This window comes from Dendrobates tinctorius, unplaced genomic scaffold, assembly GCF_039654945.1.
Source record: "Dendrobates tinctorius isolate UK_male_01 unplaced genomic scaffold, ASM3965494v1 ptg000035l, whole genome shotgun sequence".
Lineage (NCBI taxonomy): Eukaryota > Metazoa > Chordata > Amphibia > Anura > Dendrobatidae > Dendrobates > Dendrobates tinctorius.
The window spans coordinates 71890624-71907514 of NW_027361703.1; the positions used below are offsets into that span (position 1 = coordinate 71890624).

The 16891-nt window shown below is 43.2% G+C and overlaps 2 protein-coding genes across 2 annotated transcripts in view; one reads left to right on the forward strand and one right to left on the reverse strand.

Annotated features, from left to right (window-relative positions):
• The window catches only part of FBXL13 (F-box and leucine rich repeat protein 13), a 396865-nt gene that overhangs the window by 213291 nt on the left and 166683 nt on the right, over positions 1–16891 (forward strand). The window lies entirely within an intron of this gene.
• The window catches only part of LRRC17 (leucine rich repeat containing 17), a 59618-nt gene continuing 43750 nt past the window's right edge, over positions 1024–16891 (reverse strand). Inside the window, exons 2-4 of the mRNA XM_073573640.1 lie at positions 13305–14140; positions 6265–6420; positions 1024–2452 (exon numbers count right to left, since the gene is read on the reverse strand). Of these exons, the coding sequence (XP_073429741.1) occupies positions 2049–2452; positions 6265–6420; positions 13305–14052 (1308 nt within the window). The 5' untranslated portion in view covers positions 14053–14140 and the 3' untranslated portion in view covers positions 1024–2048. The remainder of the gene's footprint in view (positions 2453–6264; positions 6421–13304; positions 14141–16891) is intronic.

A 16891-nucleotide genomic window follows, 5' to 3' on the forward strand; every position in this document is an offset into this window, starting at 1 on the left:
GACACCAGAGTGTGGCCGCACCCAATCTCCAGCACAGGCCTCAAGTCGCGACCTTTCCTGCCAGCTGTGACTGCACAGAGGTGGGTGGGCAGGCAGCGGCGGGATCCGGCGCGTGTAGTCAGGCAGTGGGTCCTGGCGGGGGTCCGGCGGCGGCATCCCTCTCATTACTCCCCCCTCATTACACCCTCTCAGTATACCCCCTATATTACACCCCTCTTGTTATACCCCCTCGTTACACCCCTTTCACAGCCTCATGATCGCAGCGGCAGCCAGGTTCCGAGCGGTGGCTGGGATCCAAGCAGCGGCCGGGATCCCAGGGGCGGTCAGGATCGCAGCTGCGTCCTGGATCAGTGCGCCATCGAGATCGCAGCTGCGTCCTGGATCAGAGCGCCATCGGGATCGCGGTTGTGTCCTGGATCCGGGCGGCATCACTTGGGTGTACCAAAATGGCGGTTGGTGTACTTCCGGTGTGGCGCAGTGGATTGTGGGATTTGGGGACATCCTGACGGAAGTGGATGACAGACAATTTAAGGCAATTATATATAGATTTATAGGTTTATTTTGTAGATGTCAGTAAGAAAAAAATAATGTTTTTGTAGATGAAATGAATACCAAACTGTCTGTCTCATATTACTCTTGGGTTAGGTTGGCAAAGACATTACATTGCTGTTGTCCGTACAATCATTCTCACCTGGCCCTCCCAGGCACGTGCATGATTGACACAGTAGAGCATTCGTACAGTATGTTCTCAGTAGGGAGAGGGGCTTATTACCAGTGACCGCTTATCTCCCTGAGTAAAAAAATAGCTCCTCATTAGTGATGAGTGAAAATACTTTCATTACATTTTATCCGTGCACGGTCAGGTGTTATCCGAGTATCCTGGGAGTGCTCGTATATTATGTTCAACTCCCTGCGGCTGCATGATTTGCGGGTGTTAGACAGCCTGAGCATGTCTTGAGGCGGTCTAACAGCTGCAAATCATGCAGCCGCGGGGGACTCAAACATAATATACGAGCACACCTGAGATACTCAGATAACACCTGAGCATGCTCAGATAAGACTTTATCTGAGTATGTTCGCCCATCACTAGCCTCATGTCTCCTGACATCTGCTGTCAATGGAGAATCAGGTTGACTTTATACACCTTATATGGTGGTCTGATCCCACTGAAATTAACAGGTTTGGACAATATACATCTGAAGTGTATGGCTAGGTTTAAGCTCAAGGCCATTAAAGAGAACTTGTCAAGTCTTTCATGCAGTCCAGTTGCTGGACAGCATGGTCTAGAGAAGGAGAAGCTGAGCAGAACAATATATAGGTTTGTAGGAAAAGATTCTGTATAACTTACATGCATAAAACGCCAGGAATTCCAGTGGATAGAATACGAGTCGAGTATTCGGTCCTACTCAGTGATTGACAGCTATCTTTGCATGCACACTTACACAAGGAAGACTGTAAAGTATCTGTACCGGCTAAGATCTCTGATACTGGAGAGAGAATTTCCTCTCATAATATCTATGAACTTATTTATTTACTACATATGCATGCAAACAATAGGGATAAAGAAAATGTAAATTTTACTGAAACTTTTTTTTTTTTTTTTTGCAAAAACTGTATATCAGTCTGATCAGCTCATCCTGCTCTATAACTTCCAAATAAGATACCACTTTCAACATGACAGATTCCTTTGACATTGATGGCACAAGAACAACATGTCCATCTTTAACCCAGGGCAGCTTCTCTTGTGGGTCTAGTTATCAGGAAGTTACACAAACTTAGATGATACAAGCAAGTCATCAAAAATAGTACATATACAACCTAATATTTGGGTAGTCCCAGATAGGTAAAGCACATAATAATTTCATAGTTATCGCCTTTGAGGCGTAGTTTAGCCCTAGCCTAATGTTTAGTTTAGTTTTACTTAGATCCTATTTTAATAAACTCTTACACAGAAATCATACATCTTATACTGCAACAATCTTTTTAGAAAAGTCCTTGCAGAATTTTCCAAAAAAAAAGAACATCAAAATTATGTAATAAAGTTGCTTTTAAGTCAACACTGTTAATAGGACACTGCGTGTTTTTCCTGACTCAATTTGAGTTGTGTGTTTCTTGTCTCCTTCAATCTTCTCCCACTCCTCTTCATCCATCCCTGCATGAATCTGGAATTTCTCCTTTGGACATTCCTCATAGTAACTCCTAACATACTTCCCGACAAACCATCCTCTGTACTCTTGTGGCTCCTTACATTCCAAGCCATTGTAATTGACATTGTAATGGTGCTTTAGCCAGTAGAACAAGTAATGAATGTGGTAGTCACACCGCCAGGGGTTGTCTCTAAGCCATAGCCTTTTTAAAAAGTACAAATCTTCCAAGACCCCATATTGGAAATTGAAGAGCTTGTTTTCTGACAAGTCTAGTTCATGGAGATTTAGGAGACCTGAAAAGGCAGCTATAAATAAGACATATAGAAAGGAATGTGGTTAATATTAATACACATGGTGAATTATATATTCCATAATGCGAAGCTGTCATGTCCAGAATTTCTGGTTACCTGCAGACATAGGGGTAATCTGCAGGTCATTTGTATTAAGATTCTGTTCAGCTGGCTTACTGGATCATCGGCTATGAAAAAATAAGGTTTTATTCTCATTACATCTGCTCGCTTCCATTAATTGAGATGTATCAGGGGGTTGCTACAGTCACTGTTCTCTCCACAGTGAGCATGCTCTAATTACTCCGCCACACTTTGATTAACAGCCTACTCTTCACTCTCACACATGCGGCACAACTGACTGTCAATTAGTGTCGGTAGTGATTTTGACTTGTTTTTCTTCCTGTACCTGCTGCTCCAGTAAGCTGTCAAAATAGGTTTCAAACCCTATTTACTTGCAGATTGTCCCTATATCTACAGGTAAATACTGTTTCTGGACATGACAGGTTACCTTTAGTTATGTACAAGACGGGTGATAATTAGCTGATTCTGATTGATGTTTGACCACTGGAGCCCGCACAGATTGACAGAATGGGGCATTTTTATCCCCTACGGGAAATTTGTATCCCCAACACAAAGCAAAGTGGCAGGAGAGACGCCCAATCTCCTTTCATTCTCTATAGTGGTTTTGGAAAAAGCTGAGTGCAGCACTCGGCAGCCCCATGTAACCTCAATAACCAGTGAAGTGGCATGTTGAGCTTTCCCACTGCCATTCCATTTTAACAAGGATAATAGTGCCCAATTATACCGATCAGTGTGGGTCCCAGTGATCAGAGCTCCACCAATCTACAAGAACTGGCGGCAATACTGAGCTGTCATGTGACCGTAGATGTGCGATACACTGTACATACTCCTGGTCACATTCCAGCTAGCCATGTGTGGCTTCTCTCCATTCACTTACATGTTTAGTCACAGTGCAGCCTAATGCAGCATGGGAAAACTTTGACAAGTTACTTTTAAATAAAAAAAAAAGTCCCTGAAGCTTTTCATATCTTTTAAAGGGAATCTGTCAGGTGATTTGTGTGTAGTATACTAATAGTATCCTGGAATACTGCTCGGGCAGCCCTTTCAGGATATGTATCTTTTATTTCTGTAAGTGGCCCCATTGTGTTGCTGTAAGACCTGTATAATTTTATTGTTTCACATCGGCAAGTCAAACATATGTAAATCCCAAATTAATATTCACCCCTTCCCCCACCCATAATCCTGCCCATCCCTCTGCACTGGTGTCACTGATTCTGTAAGACTGCCGTATGCCCGAGAATCGCATCGCAATCCTCGTACTGACGATCGCTTCTGCTGACCTGAGTGACAGCTGCATAGTAATACATTCTGTCACACTCAGGGCAGGAGAGCAGTCACCAGTCTGAGGATTGTGATACGATTTTCTGGCAATTAACACAGCAGTCTGACTGAATCTAATCAGTGACGCTGGCCTTGAGGGGTGGGTGGTATTATGGGCAGGTAAGGGGTAAATATTCATTTGGCATTTACATACGCTTGACTTACTGGTACGCATGTAAATGCAAAATAAATATTCACCCCTTCCCCTGCCCATAATCCCACCCACACCTCCCAGTCGGCGTCACTGATTCAGTCAGACTGCTGAGTTACTCTCCAGAGGATCGCATCGCAATCCTCGGGCTGGTAGTCTGCTCTCCTGACCTGAGTGTGACACCGTGATGAATTTCTATGCAGCGGTCACTCTTAGATCAAGAGAGCAGACGGCCAGTCCGAGGATTGCAATGCGATCCTCAGGCATACGGCAGTCTGACAGAATCGGTGATACCAGTTCAGATAGGCGGCCGGGATTATGGGTGGTGGAAGGCATGAATATTCATTTGCCATTTATATATACTTGACTGGCCAATGCGCGACAATAAATTTTTCCATGGCTTACAGGAACATAACTGGGCCATGTACAGAAATAAAAGTAACGTATCCTAAAAGGGCTGGCCAAGCCCTATATCAGGATACTACACAAAAATCACCTGATAGATTACCTGTAATTTCTCTCAGTGGGAAAATACAGTTTATCCTGTTATATCTAAATTATCACTCCTTGCTTGTTTTGTTTTTTTTGTAAGGCTAATTTTCCAGGATTTGTGCCTTTTATAGGGGTTTCCGCTATGTTAAAATTTATTGTAAATGGGCCCAGGATGGAGAATTTGAAATATAAAAAATCAGCACTTTCTTCCTGGCCCAATGTCACTCCTCCGCTCTGACTTTTGTGTCCCCCACTGGACTCCTAAAATAATGTCAAGTGACGGCTACAGCCAATCTGCAGCCACTAATAGTCCTGCGGCCATTGTTTATGTCATGAGTCTGGTATGGGAAATGCAAGTCAGTGCGGAGGAGTGGCTCTGATTTGGGAGGTGAGTAGATTTCTCCACCCTGAGCCCGTAGACAATAAGAAATCTGTAAATAAGTTAAAAAGTAGGGGAAAACTCCTTTAATTTTGGATAGGACTGTAAATCATAAACTTTTTTACTACCTCCAAAGAAAAGCAAAATTGAATAAGAAGGAAACTGAAACAATTAAACTTCATCATACGTTGGTAGAAAACCATATTGCTTAATATGGGTTGAAATCTGAGAGTGAAAATGGAAAAGTTTACAGTTCTCTTGAGTCATATGTGGTAACTGTGCAGATCTCCCCTCCCCCGCCACTCATTCTGTGCGGGGATGTGCCTCGCTGGATCTCTCTCTGGAGCTGTTCTCTTCTGTTAAGCTTCAGTGTTCTTATACCTCTCTGTGTTCTTATCCCCAGTGTATGGGATACAGTACTAACGTACACTTTTTCTGCTTCTGCACAGTAATAGCGTCTACCTTTTTTGCCTTAATACAGTTGGAATATCCCAAATAGTGGCTCCATAAACTAATACTTAAAGTGAACCTGTGATCAGGATTTAACCCTAGGAGGCATTAGGACTACTTTATCGGCATCCTAATAAACTCTTAAATGATGTTTGTATTAGCACTAAATTCTGAATGTACATGTTTAAATACTAAGTTTAATTGTATCTGCTTTCCCTGCCTTGACTAGTCCAGTCTGTGGGTTACAATGGGGAATATTATTAATGATTCTCATTGTGGAGTAATAGTATCCCCCATCATGTCACCCATACAGTAATAATGTTCCCCAATTAGCCAAATATTGTAATAATTTTCCCCAATTTGCACCATTTAATATTAATGTAATCGGATTGTCCCCGTGTAGTAATAATTTTCTCCAATTGTCCCAATTCACTAAAAATATTCCCATTCTGTACCGAATATCATACTACGGTAAGTTCCAACCCTCTGATAGTCCAGTGGCTACTGTAGGTACAGTGGTCAGGGATCCGGTTGCTCTATGCTCTGCAATACATTTTAAATGAATGTACATCCAAGGATGCAGATCCAGATGAAAATCGGACTAGCATCAGGGAACCCCTTCATCCATGGCCTTGGTCACGGTCTCACCCTTTTCAGCCGTGATTGCTACACCTCTACTTTTCTAGCTTAAGAATATGGAGTAATCACCCTCAGAAGAGTGACTTTTTGCAGTAAACTCAAATTTATGCTACATTTTGTGCAGAAGTGAACAATTGTGAGAAGTCTTTTTAGGCATTGGTTGAGTCTTAGGACACAGAACCCCATGATTTAACGGTTTAAAGTTGGGAATAACATAAAAAAATGTAAAACGATATGTACCCTTTAAGTATTACTGAACTGCCAACCTCATATTTGCAAAAAAAATCTCTCACCCTCATCTTAATTTGCACTTACCTGGGTCTATAAATTCTATCCCATTATTGCTCAGGTTTAAAATCTCAAGATTTTGAACATCTTTAAATTGATTTGCTTGCAGCCGTCTGATTTTATTGCTGGAGAGATCCAGTTTTATGATGTCTGGAGAAATGTCAGTTGGAACTTGTTGTAACTCTAGAAGGGTAAAAATAATCATTGCTTGTGGTTTTATCAATATCACCTTAACACAGCTGTGATTGTCTTACTGTATAATTCAGTAATGCATAAACCATTCTCAATGAAGCAATCCTAAGAATTAAAGGGGTTGTTCAGAATATGAAAAAAATATGGCTGAAACCTGCATGTTATGCTTATATACAACTAAAGAACTGTTGAAACTCAACTTCTATGTGTCATATAGGGTAACCATGACAGTGTGGAGCCAGAAGACTGCAGTGTCTGGTTGCTCCTACTCGGCGCTGAAAAAAGCACTTCTCCTTCATTTTAAATGTGTTTATTTCTTCTGGCAGCACAGGGGTTAATCAGCCATTTTGGAAATCCCTGTATTCACAGCTGAGCTCGGTTAGCCACTCCTTTCCCCTTTATAATCTGGGCTCTGTTACAAATCTTTGTTAGAGCTAGCATTTGCTGCATGGCTAACAGAGGGAGAGAGGAGTTCATATGAGAAGGAGAATTGGAGGAGTTATCTGTGACTGTTTGGTTTGTATTTGCAGTAATTCTCTATCCTTCTTTATTTTGGTTTATTCCCCTACCTCCACTATCCAGTGCATTCCTCTATTATATGTTAGTGAACATTTTGTATGCCTGGAGTTTTCTGTTAACCCTTGTTTGTATTGCCTTGTTTGTTGGTTTGGTGTACTCAGGGGTGGATTAAGGGTAGCCAGGGCCCGGGGCAGTTCAGACTCTGTGGGCCCCCCTCGTCACGTGACGGGGGTCACGAATCGTAGAGCCACACTCTACATAGAGAATAATGGGGCCTCCGACACCGACCTCCACCCGCAGAGCCGCACTCCACATAGAGAATAATGGGGCCTCCAGCACCGACCTCCACCCGCAGAGCCGCACTCCACATAGAGAATAATGGGGCCTCCGACACCGACCTCCACCCGCAGAGCCGCACTCCACATAGAGAATAATGGGGCCTCCAGCACCTACCTCCACCCGCAGAGCCGCACTCCACATAGAGAATAATGGGGCCTCCGACACCGACCTCCATCCGCAGAGCCGCACTCCACATAGAGAATAATGGGGCCTCCAGCACCTACCTCCACCCGCACTCCACATAGAGAATAATGGAGCCTCCGGCACCGACCTCCACCCGCAGAGCCGCACTCCACACAGAGAATAATGGAGTCTCCAGCACCGACCTCCACCCGCAGAGCCGCACTCCACATAGAGAATAATGGAGCCTCCAGCACCGACCTCCACCCGCACACCACATAGAGAATAATGGAGCCTCCGGCACCGACCTCCACCCGCAGAGCCACACTCCACATAGAGAATAATGGAGCCTCCAGCACCGACCTCCACCCGCAGAGCCGCACTCCACATAGAGAATAATGGGGCCTCCAGCACCTACCTCCACCCGCAGAGCCGCACTCCACATAGAGAATAATGGGGCCTCCGACACCGACCTCCATCCGCAGAGCCGCACTCCACATAGAGAATAATGGGGCCTCCAGCACCTACCTCCACCCGCACTCCACATAGAGAATAATGGAGCCTCCGGCACCGACCTCCACCCGCAGAGCCGCACTCCACATAGAGAATAATGGGGCCTCTGACACCGACCTCCATCCGCAGAGCCGCACTCCACATAGAGAATAATGGGGCCTCCAGCACCTACCTCCACCCGCACTCCACATAGAGAATAATGGAGCCTCCGGCACCGACCTCCACCCGCAGAGCCACACTCCACATAGAGAATAATGGAGCCTCCAGCACCGACCTCCACCCGCAGAGCCGCACTCCACATAGAGAATAATGGGGCCTCCAGCACCGACCTCCACCCGCAGAGCCGCACTCCACATAGAGAATAATGGAGCCTCCGGCACCGACCTCCACCCGCAGAGCCGCACTCCACATACATGGCTGCTCTCAGTGTTCTGTGCTGTGCGCACAGGACCTGTGATGAGGTCACAGGAGGGGAGGAGACAGGGGTCACATGATCGGGGGCCCTGACACCTTACCTCCTGTGATTTCATCACAAGCCTTTGCACGCTACCAGCAGCATCAGCGTTCACGCTACTTGTAGATGCTGCTGGTAGCAGAGCACATAATGCCACCCCCACGGTCACTCACTTTTAGGTGGGGAGAAGATGGAGTGCCATTGCAGCAGCCAGCAGGAATGTGGTGGGGGCCCCCTTAGAAGCTCTTGTGGTGGGGGCCCCGGGGCTGAAGCCCCGCCTGCCCTGCCTTTAATCCGGCCCTGCGCGGTGGCGGATTATAATGGGGCAATTTACTGGCCTGGGCTGTGGGCCCCTTAACCCCACTGGGCCCGGGGCAACTGCCCAAATTGACCTCATTATAATCCGCCACTGGGTGTACTAAAGTGCACGGTAGCGCCCCTCTTCCCTGCTTGGAGGAAGAGAACAGACGGAGGACTAACTCAGGAAATAAGGCAAGTGTGGAGGCCCCAGCGTCTTCACCTTCAGAAGTATCCTGGGGAGTAGGGCGAGCTAGGGCGCCCCCTAGTGTTAGGAACAGGGAAGGAGCCTATGCTCCAGGGTCACCCGACAGCTGTGTCGTGACACTATGCTCCCCTATATCTTCAATAAGTCTTTCCTCATTCAGAATGCTCTGTACTGAGACAGACAAACTTAATCATATGATTCTGTTATTCAGATTGCTGGAGGGGGACAAGATTCTACTGATACACTTCGTGTGTTGTGGATATAAAAAGTATACACACCTCTGTTAAAGTGCCAGGTTTCTGTCATGTAAAGAAAAATCATCATACCAAGAAAAATAATTCCAGAACTTTTTCCACCTTTAATGTCACAAATAATTTGTACAAATCCATTGAGAAACAAAATGAAATCAATATGAGTAGAAAAATAAAAGTAACAAAACTAAAAAAGGCCCACAGCAACAAGCAGCTGTAGTACTTTCTGGCAAGTACCAGAGGTGTATGGCACATATGAACTATTCTTGATATATCTAGCGTGTGGGGTAGCCTGGCAAGTGTAAAGCCTTTTCTTACAAAAAGAAAGAGCCAAGCCCAGCTATGTTTTGCTAAATCCTACATCAAGCTTGCCAATAGCATGTGGGAAAATGTGTTATGGTCTGATGAGAACAAAGTATAACTTTTTGGCCACAGATTCCAAAAGATATGTTTGGTTTAAAGCAATAATGTGCATCTCCAAAAGAACACCATGCCCACAGTGAAGAATGAGTGGAGGCAGCATTATGCTTTAGGGCTGATTTTCAGCAGCTAGACCTGGGGCTTTAGTCAAGTTGGGGGGGATTGTGAACAGTACTAAATATAAATCAATGTTTGGAGTCCTACTGCAAGACAGAATGGTCAAAGATTTCCAGCTCTAGATGTGCCATGCTGATACTCTTATCCAAAATTACTGAATGCTGTCATAAATGCAAAAGGTACTTCAACAAAGTATTAGATTAAGGGTGTAAATATTTATACAACCACATTATTTTAGTTCTTAATTTTTTTATTTCCACCCAAATACAGTAGATATCAGTTTGTTTTTCAATTGAATTATACAGCTTATGTGTGACATTAAAGATGGAAAAAGCTCTGAAATTATTCTTCTTGGTATGATTTTTTTACATGACATGAACTTGACATTTTAACAGGTGTTTCTAGAATTTTTATATCCACTGTATGTGCCATGAGGCAGTGACCGGTGTCACAGGTAAGGGTGGCTGTGTGTTCCCCCCAGGATGCGCACGTAGGCATTTGGAGGCCATGAGAGTGCATTGCAGTCACAGGCGTAGCTGTGATTGCAAGGCAGACTAAAAATAAGTGTTAATCTTGGGCATGCTAGTGTCCAAGGCAGAGTTAGGGAAAACCTGCTCTGGGTTTTTTGTATTTTGAAACAGACTGCAGGATGGTAGTTGTGCAGTGCATTTTATTCCAGGCCCAGGATTTCCATGTGGCTGAAGGCCACAGATCCCAGTTAAAATCCCTGCAGTAAAGGGTTTGAGAGTGTCAGTTCAGGGTCAGAATCAGTGTCTGTCTGGTGTTTGGAGGAGTACAGAGCAGTCGGCTCTGCAGCACTCTACCTGTGTGAGGCAACATAGGCCAGCAGAACCAATCAGCCAGGAGAGCTGAGACACCTGGCACCCACAGCTTACACAGCGGTGCAGTCGCCCACGGCAACTGGTCTCGGAGGTGGACTGTCTTGTGCTTGGCGGTGAACCAGAGGTAGACTATCCTGTGCCCAAAGGAGGTGGACTAGCGTTTTTAACGGCTGCAAACTGGAGGGTATGGTTCCTGGCAGCGATCCAGAGGATACCGGGTACTATGTAGTGCTGTGAATTGTACATTAATGGTGTATACTTGTGTGAATTGGACATTAATGCTGTGAAGTAACCGCATTAAAGAGACTTTGGTTTTGGAACTTTGTTGGGTCACTGCCTCCTCACTGCATACGTGTGCTATCGCTGCACTACAGTGCACACAGTCTTTTTGCTGAGTATTTGGAGCAAACTCTGAGTGGAAATTCCAATTTTTTTTATGCTTTTTGAGATTTGGAGAAGGATTTTGTGCTCAATTTCTGCTACAAAAACTCCTCAAACTCCTCGATATACTTTATGTCTACATAGACTTACATGTTACAAAGTGGGGAAAAAATAGGAAGGCAATTTCTATTGATTGGAAAAAGTGCTTTTTCCTTACACACAACCTTTTCCATGTGATTTTCTTAACATTCGCTGTTGATGTAGTTTGGAAAAGCGCTTTATTCTCCATACTGTTTGCAGATGCCCACGTTGGGACTCCATAGCGATCCCCAGAAAATTCTTTTTGCTTTTCTTTTATTTTTCACTTCCCTTTTTTTTACTCCTTCCCTTAACCCATCTGGTGATCTTTCATTAAAAACTCAATTTGGCCATAAACAGTAATGTATGCAAACATTTTTAATGTTTCTATTTTATGAATAGATGTTTAAAAAGCTGCTGATGTCATAAAGTAACAAAAGAAGGATCACTCATTTTCTTAAAGGAATTTGTCACCCCTTTTTTAAGATATCATATAATGATATCATTCAATTGCGTGTCACATAAGGATTCTCTTTGTACTTTTGATTCCCCCTGACCCCGCACCTTTCATGCATAAATACCTTTTTTATATCGGTTCAGATGTATGTAACCTGCCGCTGTCCGGTCCGCTGGGCGGGGCTTATTCAACTGGCCCCCCCTCCGTGTCTTGCTCTACGCATTTCTTCTTGTGTAAAGCAAGACGGGGGGGGGGAGCAAATGAATAAGCCCCACCCAGCGGACCGGACCGCGGCAGTTTACATACATCTGAACCGATATAAAAAAGGTATTTATGCATGAAAGGTGCAGGGTCAGGGGGAAGCAAAAGTACTAAGAGAATCCTTATGTGACACGCAATTGAATGATATCATTATATGATATCTCAAAAAAGGGGTGACAGATTCCCTTTAATTTCTTACTGAGCCAGTGTATTTGCCCCATTAATCTACTGACTGCCACTGCCTCTGTATCTATGCTGCCAATGATGAAATTCTGGTTGGCACTTGACCATTACTGGCTAATATTGGCTTCATCACACGGTCCATACTTACTGGAGTGATGCACGAAAAATAAGCCGACCACCCCAAATTGCACCTTCAGTAAAGATTCAGTGCTCAAATAAACATTTGTAAAATAGCAATGCATTGATGAAACATGGGGATGCTGAGCAAAGTAGCTGGCCAAAATACCAATCACACTAAATACTTTACCAAAATTGCTATGGAAAAGTTATAAAGTGCCCAACAAGGAATATGCTGGTGGCGAATACTAAGGTAATTAAGAATCCATAGAGAACAGACACAGTAGAGAGGTCACAAGAGATCATACTTTATGTGTATCATCAACATCATTGGCTTTCTTGCCTGTATATAGCAGCACCAAATCTTTTGTTGGGACTACACAAAGTGCTAGCTTCTTAATTTGCGTTTTTTTGCTGTCTTCCCTTTAAATTGTACATGTACTTGCCTATTTCGGTGGGACCATGTAATGTCTACTTGACAATGCCTGCTGTTAACACATGCATTTCTGTTAACACTATATTATCGCATAATTCCCGTATACTTTGTCCTCTAAATAAGTTATTGCCAGAATAACTGATGGTCTAGGGCAATGATCAGCATCTCTCCCTGATCACTAAGGTAAGGAATTTGTGTGGAGGGCTGCCAGCTAGTTTCCTGTACTGTCAGGTGCAGCAATTCAAGTCCATCTAGTGGATAGAATGGGCATCCCTAAGTATCTGTCTACAGATTTAAAGGGGTTGAGTGAGGAGGCAAGGAGAAGTTGTCATCTTTCCATAAGATAGTTAATACCTTAAAGATCAATAATGATCTGACCACTTAATCCCCATAGATCACCAAACTTAGACATTTTTATCCCTGTTTGAATGGAGTGAAGGTGCGCATGCTTGACCGGTGCTCCATTCATTCATTAATGGACTGCCGAGTGCAGCACTATAACTCCATAAAAGATAAAAGTTTCTCGTTTGTGGGGGTCCCAGCGATCAGACACTCACCGATGGTGGATAAGTGATAAATTCTCTTCACCACACAACTCCTTTAAGCCAGTTAAGAAGTTCGGCTTTGCTTTCATAATTTCAGGTCAGATTTCTAATACTTTTAGATTTCAACATAGTGCTTCATGTTGTACTACGCTATCCAATAATAAATAATATTGTGCTAAAGTCAAAGGCAAGAGACTACAAACACTACTGGATAAAACTTTTCCAAATTTTGGCCAAAAAGAGAAAGGAAACACTTTCTAAAAAGATCAAAATGATGGAACTGGAGCTTAAAATGTGTTAACATCCATAGTGTTATAACTAGTCATGCTTTAGTTACCTTTTTTTCTGCAGTCTAGTGTTGCAGTTGGGTATAGATATGTATGGCAAAGTGTTGAATCCACAGAAGGTTTTGTCACCTTGGATCCTTCGAGTGGTTTAGGTTTTTCATCATCTTCTTGACATATTACTTGAGGTGTGATGTCTTTTAATTTTCCACCTTTCAATTCTGCTGGGTTCTCACACTTGGCATAATTCCCAAAGTTCCTGTTTCGTGGAATCTGTAGGAATGTTACAAGCGACTCCAACTCACAGTTGCAATCCCAAGGATTGTCATAAAGTCGAAGATAGGTAAGTCGCGGCAGTTGGATAAATACCTCCTCTGTTAAGATTTTTATCCTGTTATGTTGAAGTAAGAGAGTTGTCAGCCCTTTTAAGCCAAAGAAAGCCTGATGCTCAATTTTTGTAATTTCATTTTGTTGTAAATCCAGACTTTTTAGATTTTGAAACTTAGAAAATGCATTATCTTTTATTATACGAATTCTGTTTCTCGATAGCAAAATATGTACCAGATCATCTGGCCAATCATTTAGGACGGATGTAAGCTTTCTCTCCTGACAGTCCAAGTACTTTTCATTAATATATGTGTATGTCTCACACGCTAGTCCTGGAGCAGCATAGCGTTTAACAGTACTAGAGGATTTTTTCGAGTTGTTTGATCTGTCATTTCCTCGGTTGTTTCTTCTTACCTTCTTAAACTCTGATGCTTTACAAAAGAAAAGTAATATTATTAGGGTAACCACTTGCATCCTGACATCCAACCGGCCCTGATTTCCCAGGACTGCAATGAAATCTTTTTCTCTTCAGTTCACAGCTGGGATAGTTAGAACCCCTCTTCTGAAAAACAAGAGAATGGAAATGTAAACTTTGTTTAGACATTTTATTTTAACATTGTATGCATACTTCAAAAGCAAAAAAAATAAATATGAAGATCTGGAAATAATTAGCATCTCTTGCACAAAAATTGAGTTGAACTAATTATATGGTACACCAACATTATTTAGGACATGTTACTAGCGCTCACCTTTTGAACTCTCTTTTACATGAACATTTGCAAAGATTTTGGCCTCATTAATGCAATTTATGGAGACCTGGGCTTTGTTGTTAAAGGGGTTTTCCAGGACTTATAATTGGCAGGCAGTCTAACATGGGACTTTAACAATGTGTAATATACTCACTGTTAAGATTCCAATGTTTCTACACTCTGCTGCTTGCACGCTTGCAATCATGTGCCATCCACTTTCTCCTCCTCTTCTTTCCATGGTCTCAGTTGGGAGAAGCAGAAGAGAAATTGATCTGCATGATTGGCTGCAGCAGTTCTACCATACAATATCACTAACATATTATTGTGCTCAGCACAGTTCCTAGTTCATCGTTGTCAGAGATTGCTTGGTTAACAGCGTTATATTGGACCATATGGCAGCCATGTTGGCACATAATTTGGTTTTAATCATCATTAATAAATTATTTGTTTATATGTATAATAACACGGCCAATATGTGAGTACTTAGTATAGACAGGCACGGAGCAGCGGGACGAATGTCAAATATCTTTTATGCGCATGATGCAGATGACATTAGAATTAAACAAAATGTGGCCATTTAGCTTCTAACCGGTATCATGGATGTTTGTGTGAAAAATCACTGTCAAGGATTAGACACATTAAGGTGTGTTCAAACAAATCAGCTCTGTGTGAACATAGCCTTAATAAGTTAAAGGGAATCTGTCACCAGGTTTTTACAATCCCATTTGAGAGCTGTATTATGTAGGGGCAGAAACCATGATTCCAGCGGTGTCACTTACTGGGCTGCTTACTCTCACTTTAATCATTTTTTGTATAACCCCGCCCACACCACTGATTGGCAGCTTTCCAACTAGATTCCAACTATGCATCTATCACTTATTGGACAGCTTAGTGTGGTTTTGATAGAATCCCTGTTTTCTCTGTTGTAGAAGTAGCAGTAGTTATAATACTAAGCTGTGTATAACCCTGCCCACACCACTGATTAGCCGCTACCTGTGTACATTGTCAGAAAACTGCCAGTTAGGGATGGGGGAGAGGTTACACTGATTAGCCTGACTACTCTGCATGGGAGACTTAGGGCACCGTCACACATAGCGACGCACCAGCGATCCCGACAACGACATGACCTTGTCAGGATCGCTGGTGTGTTGCTACATGATTGCTGGTGAGCTGCCAAACAGGCAGATCTCAGCAGCGATCAGGACAGCGACAACGTGGGTAACAAGCGCGCATGTCACTTAGTTACCCGCTGTGTACCTTAGATACCAGCTTGCTGGTGCAGGGAGCTGGTAACCAAGGTAAACAGTGCCGCTATCATCCAAGTGCTGTGCAATATACGCCGACGCCGGCAATGGAGGAGATGGAGAAATTCATTTCTCCGCCTCCTCCGCAGCTGTGCTCCGATTCTCTCTGTGAGCACAGACGCATGACACTCGGCTCCCGCTCACAGCAGAGCAGAAGCCCAGAGTCATTAGCATATCGCATCGGATGCCATATGCTAGTGTCACTCCAGCCTAAGGGGGATAAATATGGTTAGCTGGAGAATGGATGATGCTAGGTGTTAGAGGGATGTTGGATGCGATAGTTTGGTGGGAGTGCTTCTTTGAGAATTCTGAAAGTGGGTCACGTGGAAACCCCTGGATGTGAGTATACTGCCTACAAGGGAGGGTGACACATGGTACTTTCTGTGGTTAGGCTTTGGCTGTCACCATTTCTCAGAACTGAATGTGGCTCTTAAGGTAAGAGATAGGAACGCAGTATTAGGGTTAGTGTATGTGAGTTTTCATTCAATATGTCTGTCTTCATTCTTTCTTTTTCTTTACTCTCCAGCCTCAGCTTTGTCTGTTTTTCTATTCAGTTGACTTGTCTTAATTCTCTAAACCCTTTCAGGTTCTCTTCTGGGTTGTACACAGTAGAACAGTGTATTTAATGTGGAATACAGTAAATGTGATACATGTGAACCCTAAATCCAGCAATATTTCTTGTTCCTAATGCAGATTTGTACGCTGACTCACTAACTACTTAGAATTACTGTAATCCCCCTTTAGATCTGTTTTCTTTCACAACTGCACAGGGGAGGATACTGAGGATGTGTGATGGTTAACGGCCCTGGAAAGGAAGACCGCAGTATTTATTTTGGTCGTGCTCTTAATTGTCATTAGATACTGCACATTTTCCCATGAAACCTGATGATACATGATATAGGCCAGACAATGTGATGAAATGCAATCAGAGCTTTGTTAATTTGTAGCGTTAGTATTGAACACTTCTTAAAAGCTTTAGTTTTCTGTGAAGCTCAATGACCCTTTATAGACCAGCATCAGTGTGAAAGAATAGCAACATACTTGGGGACATTTTTTTTTACTTAAATGCTTGTGTTTGGATATAATTAATAAGTGGCTGCAGAATTTGGTTTCTTTCAAAATGTTTTACCGTTTTCCTTCTATAGCATCTGTGTTGCACAGATGGCTATAGAATGAGTTAACTGAGAGAGCATCAGCAATCTTCTGATGAGGAGTTAGTCATTCATTTATCTATCTATTACTGAGCACTTCTCAGCTTTA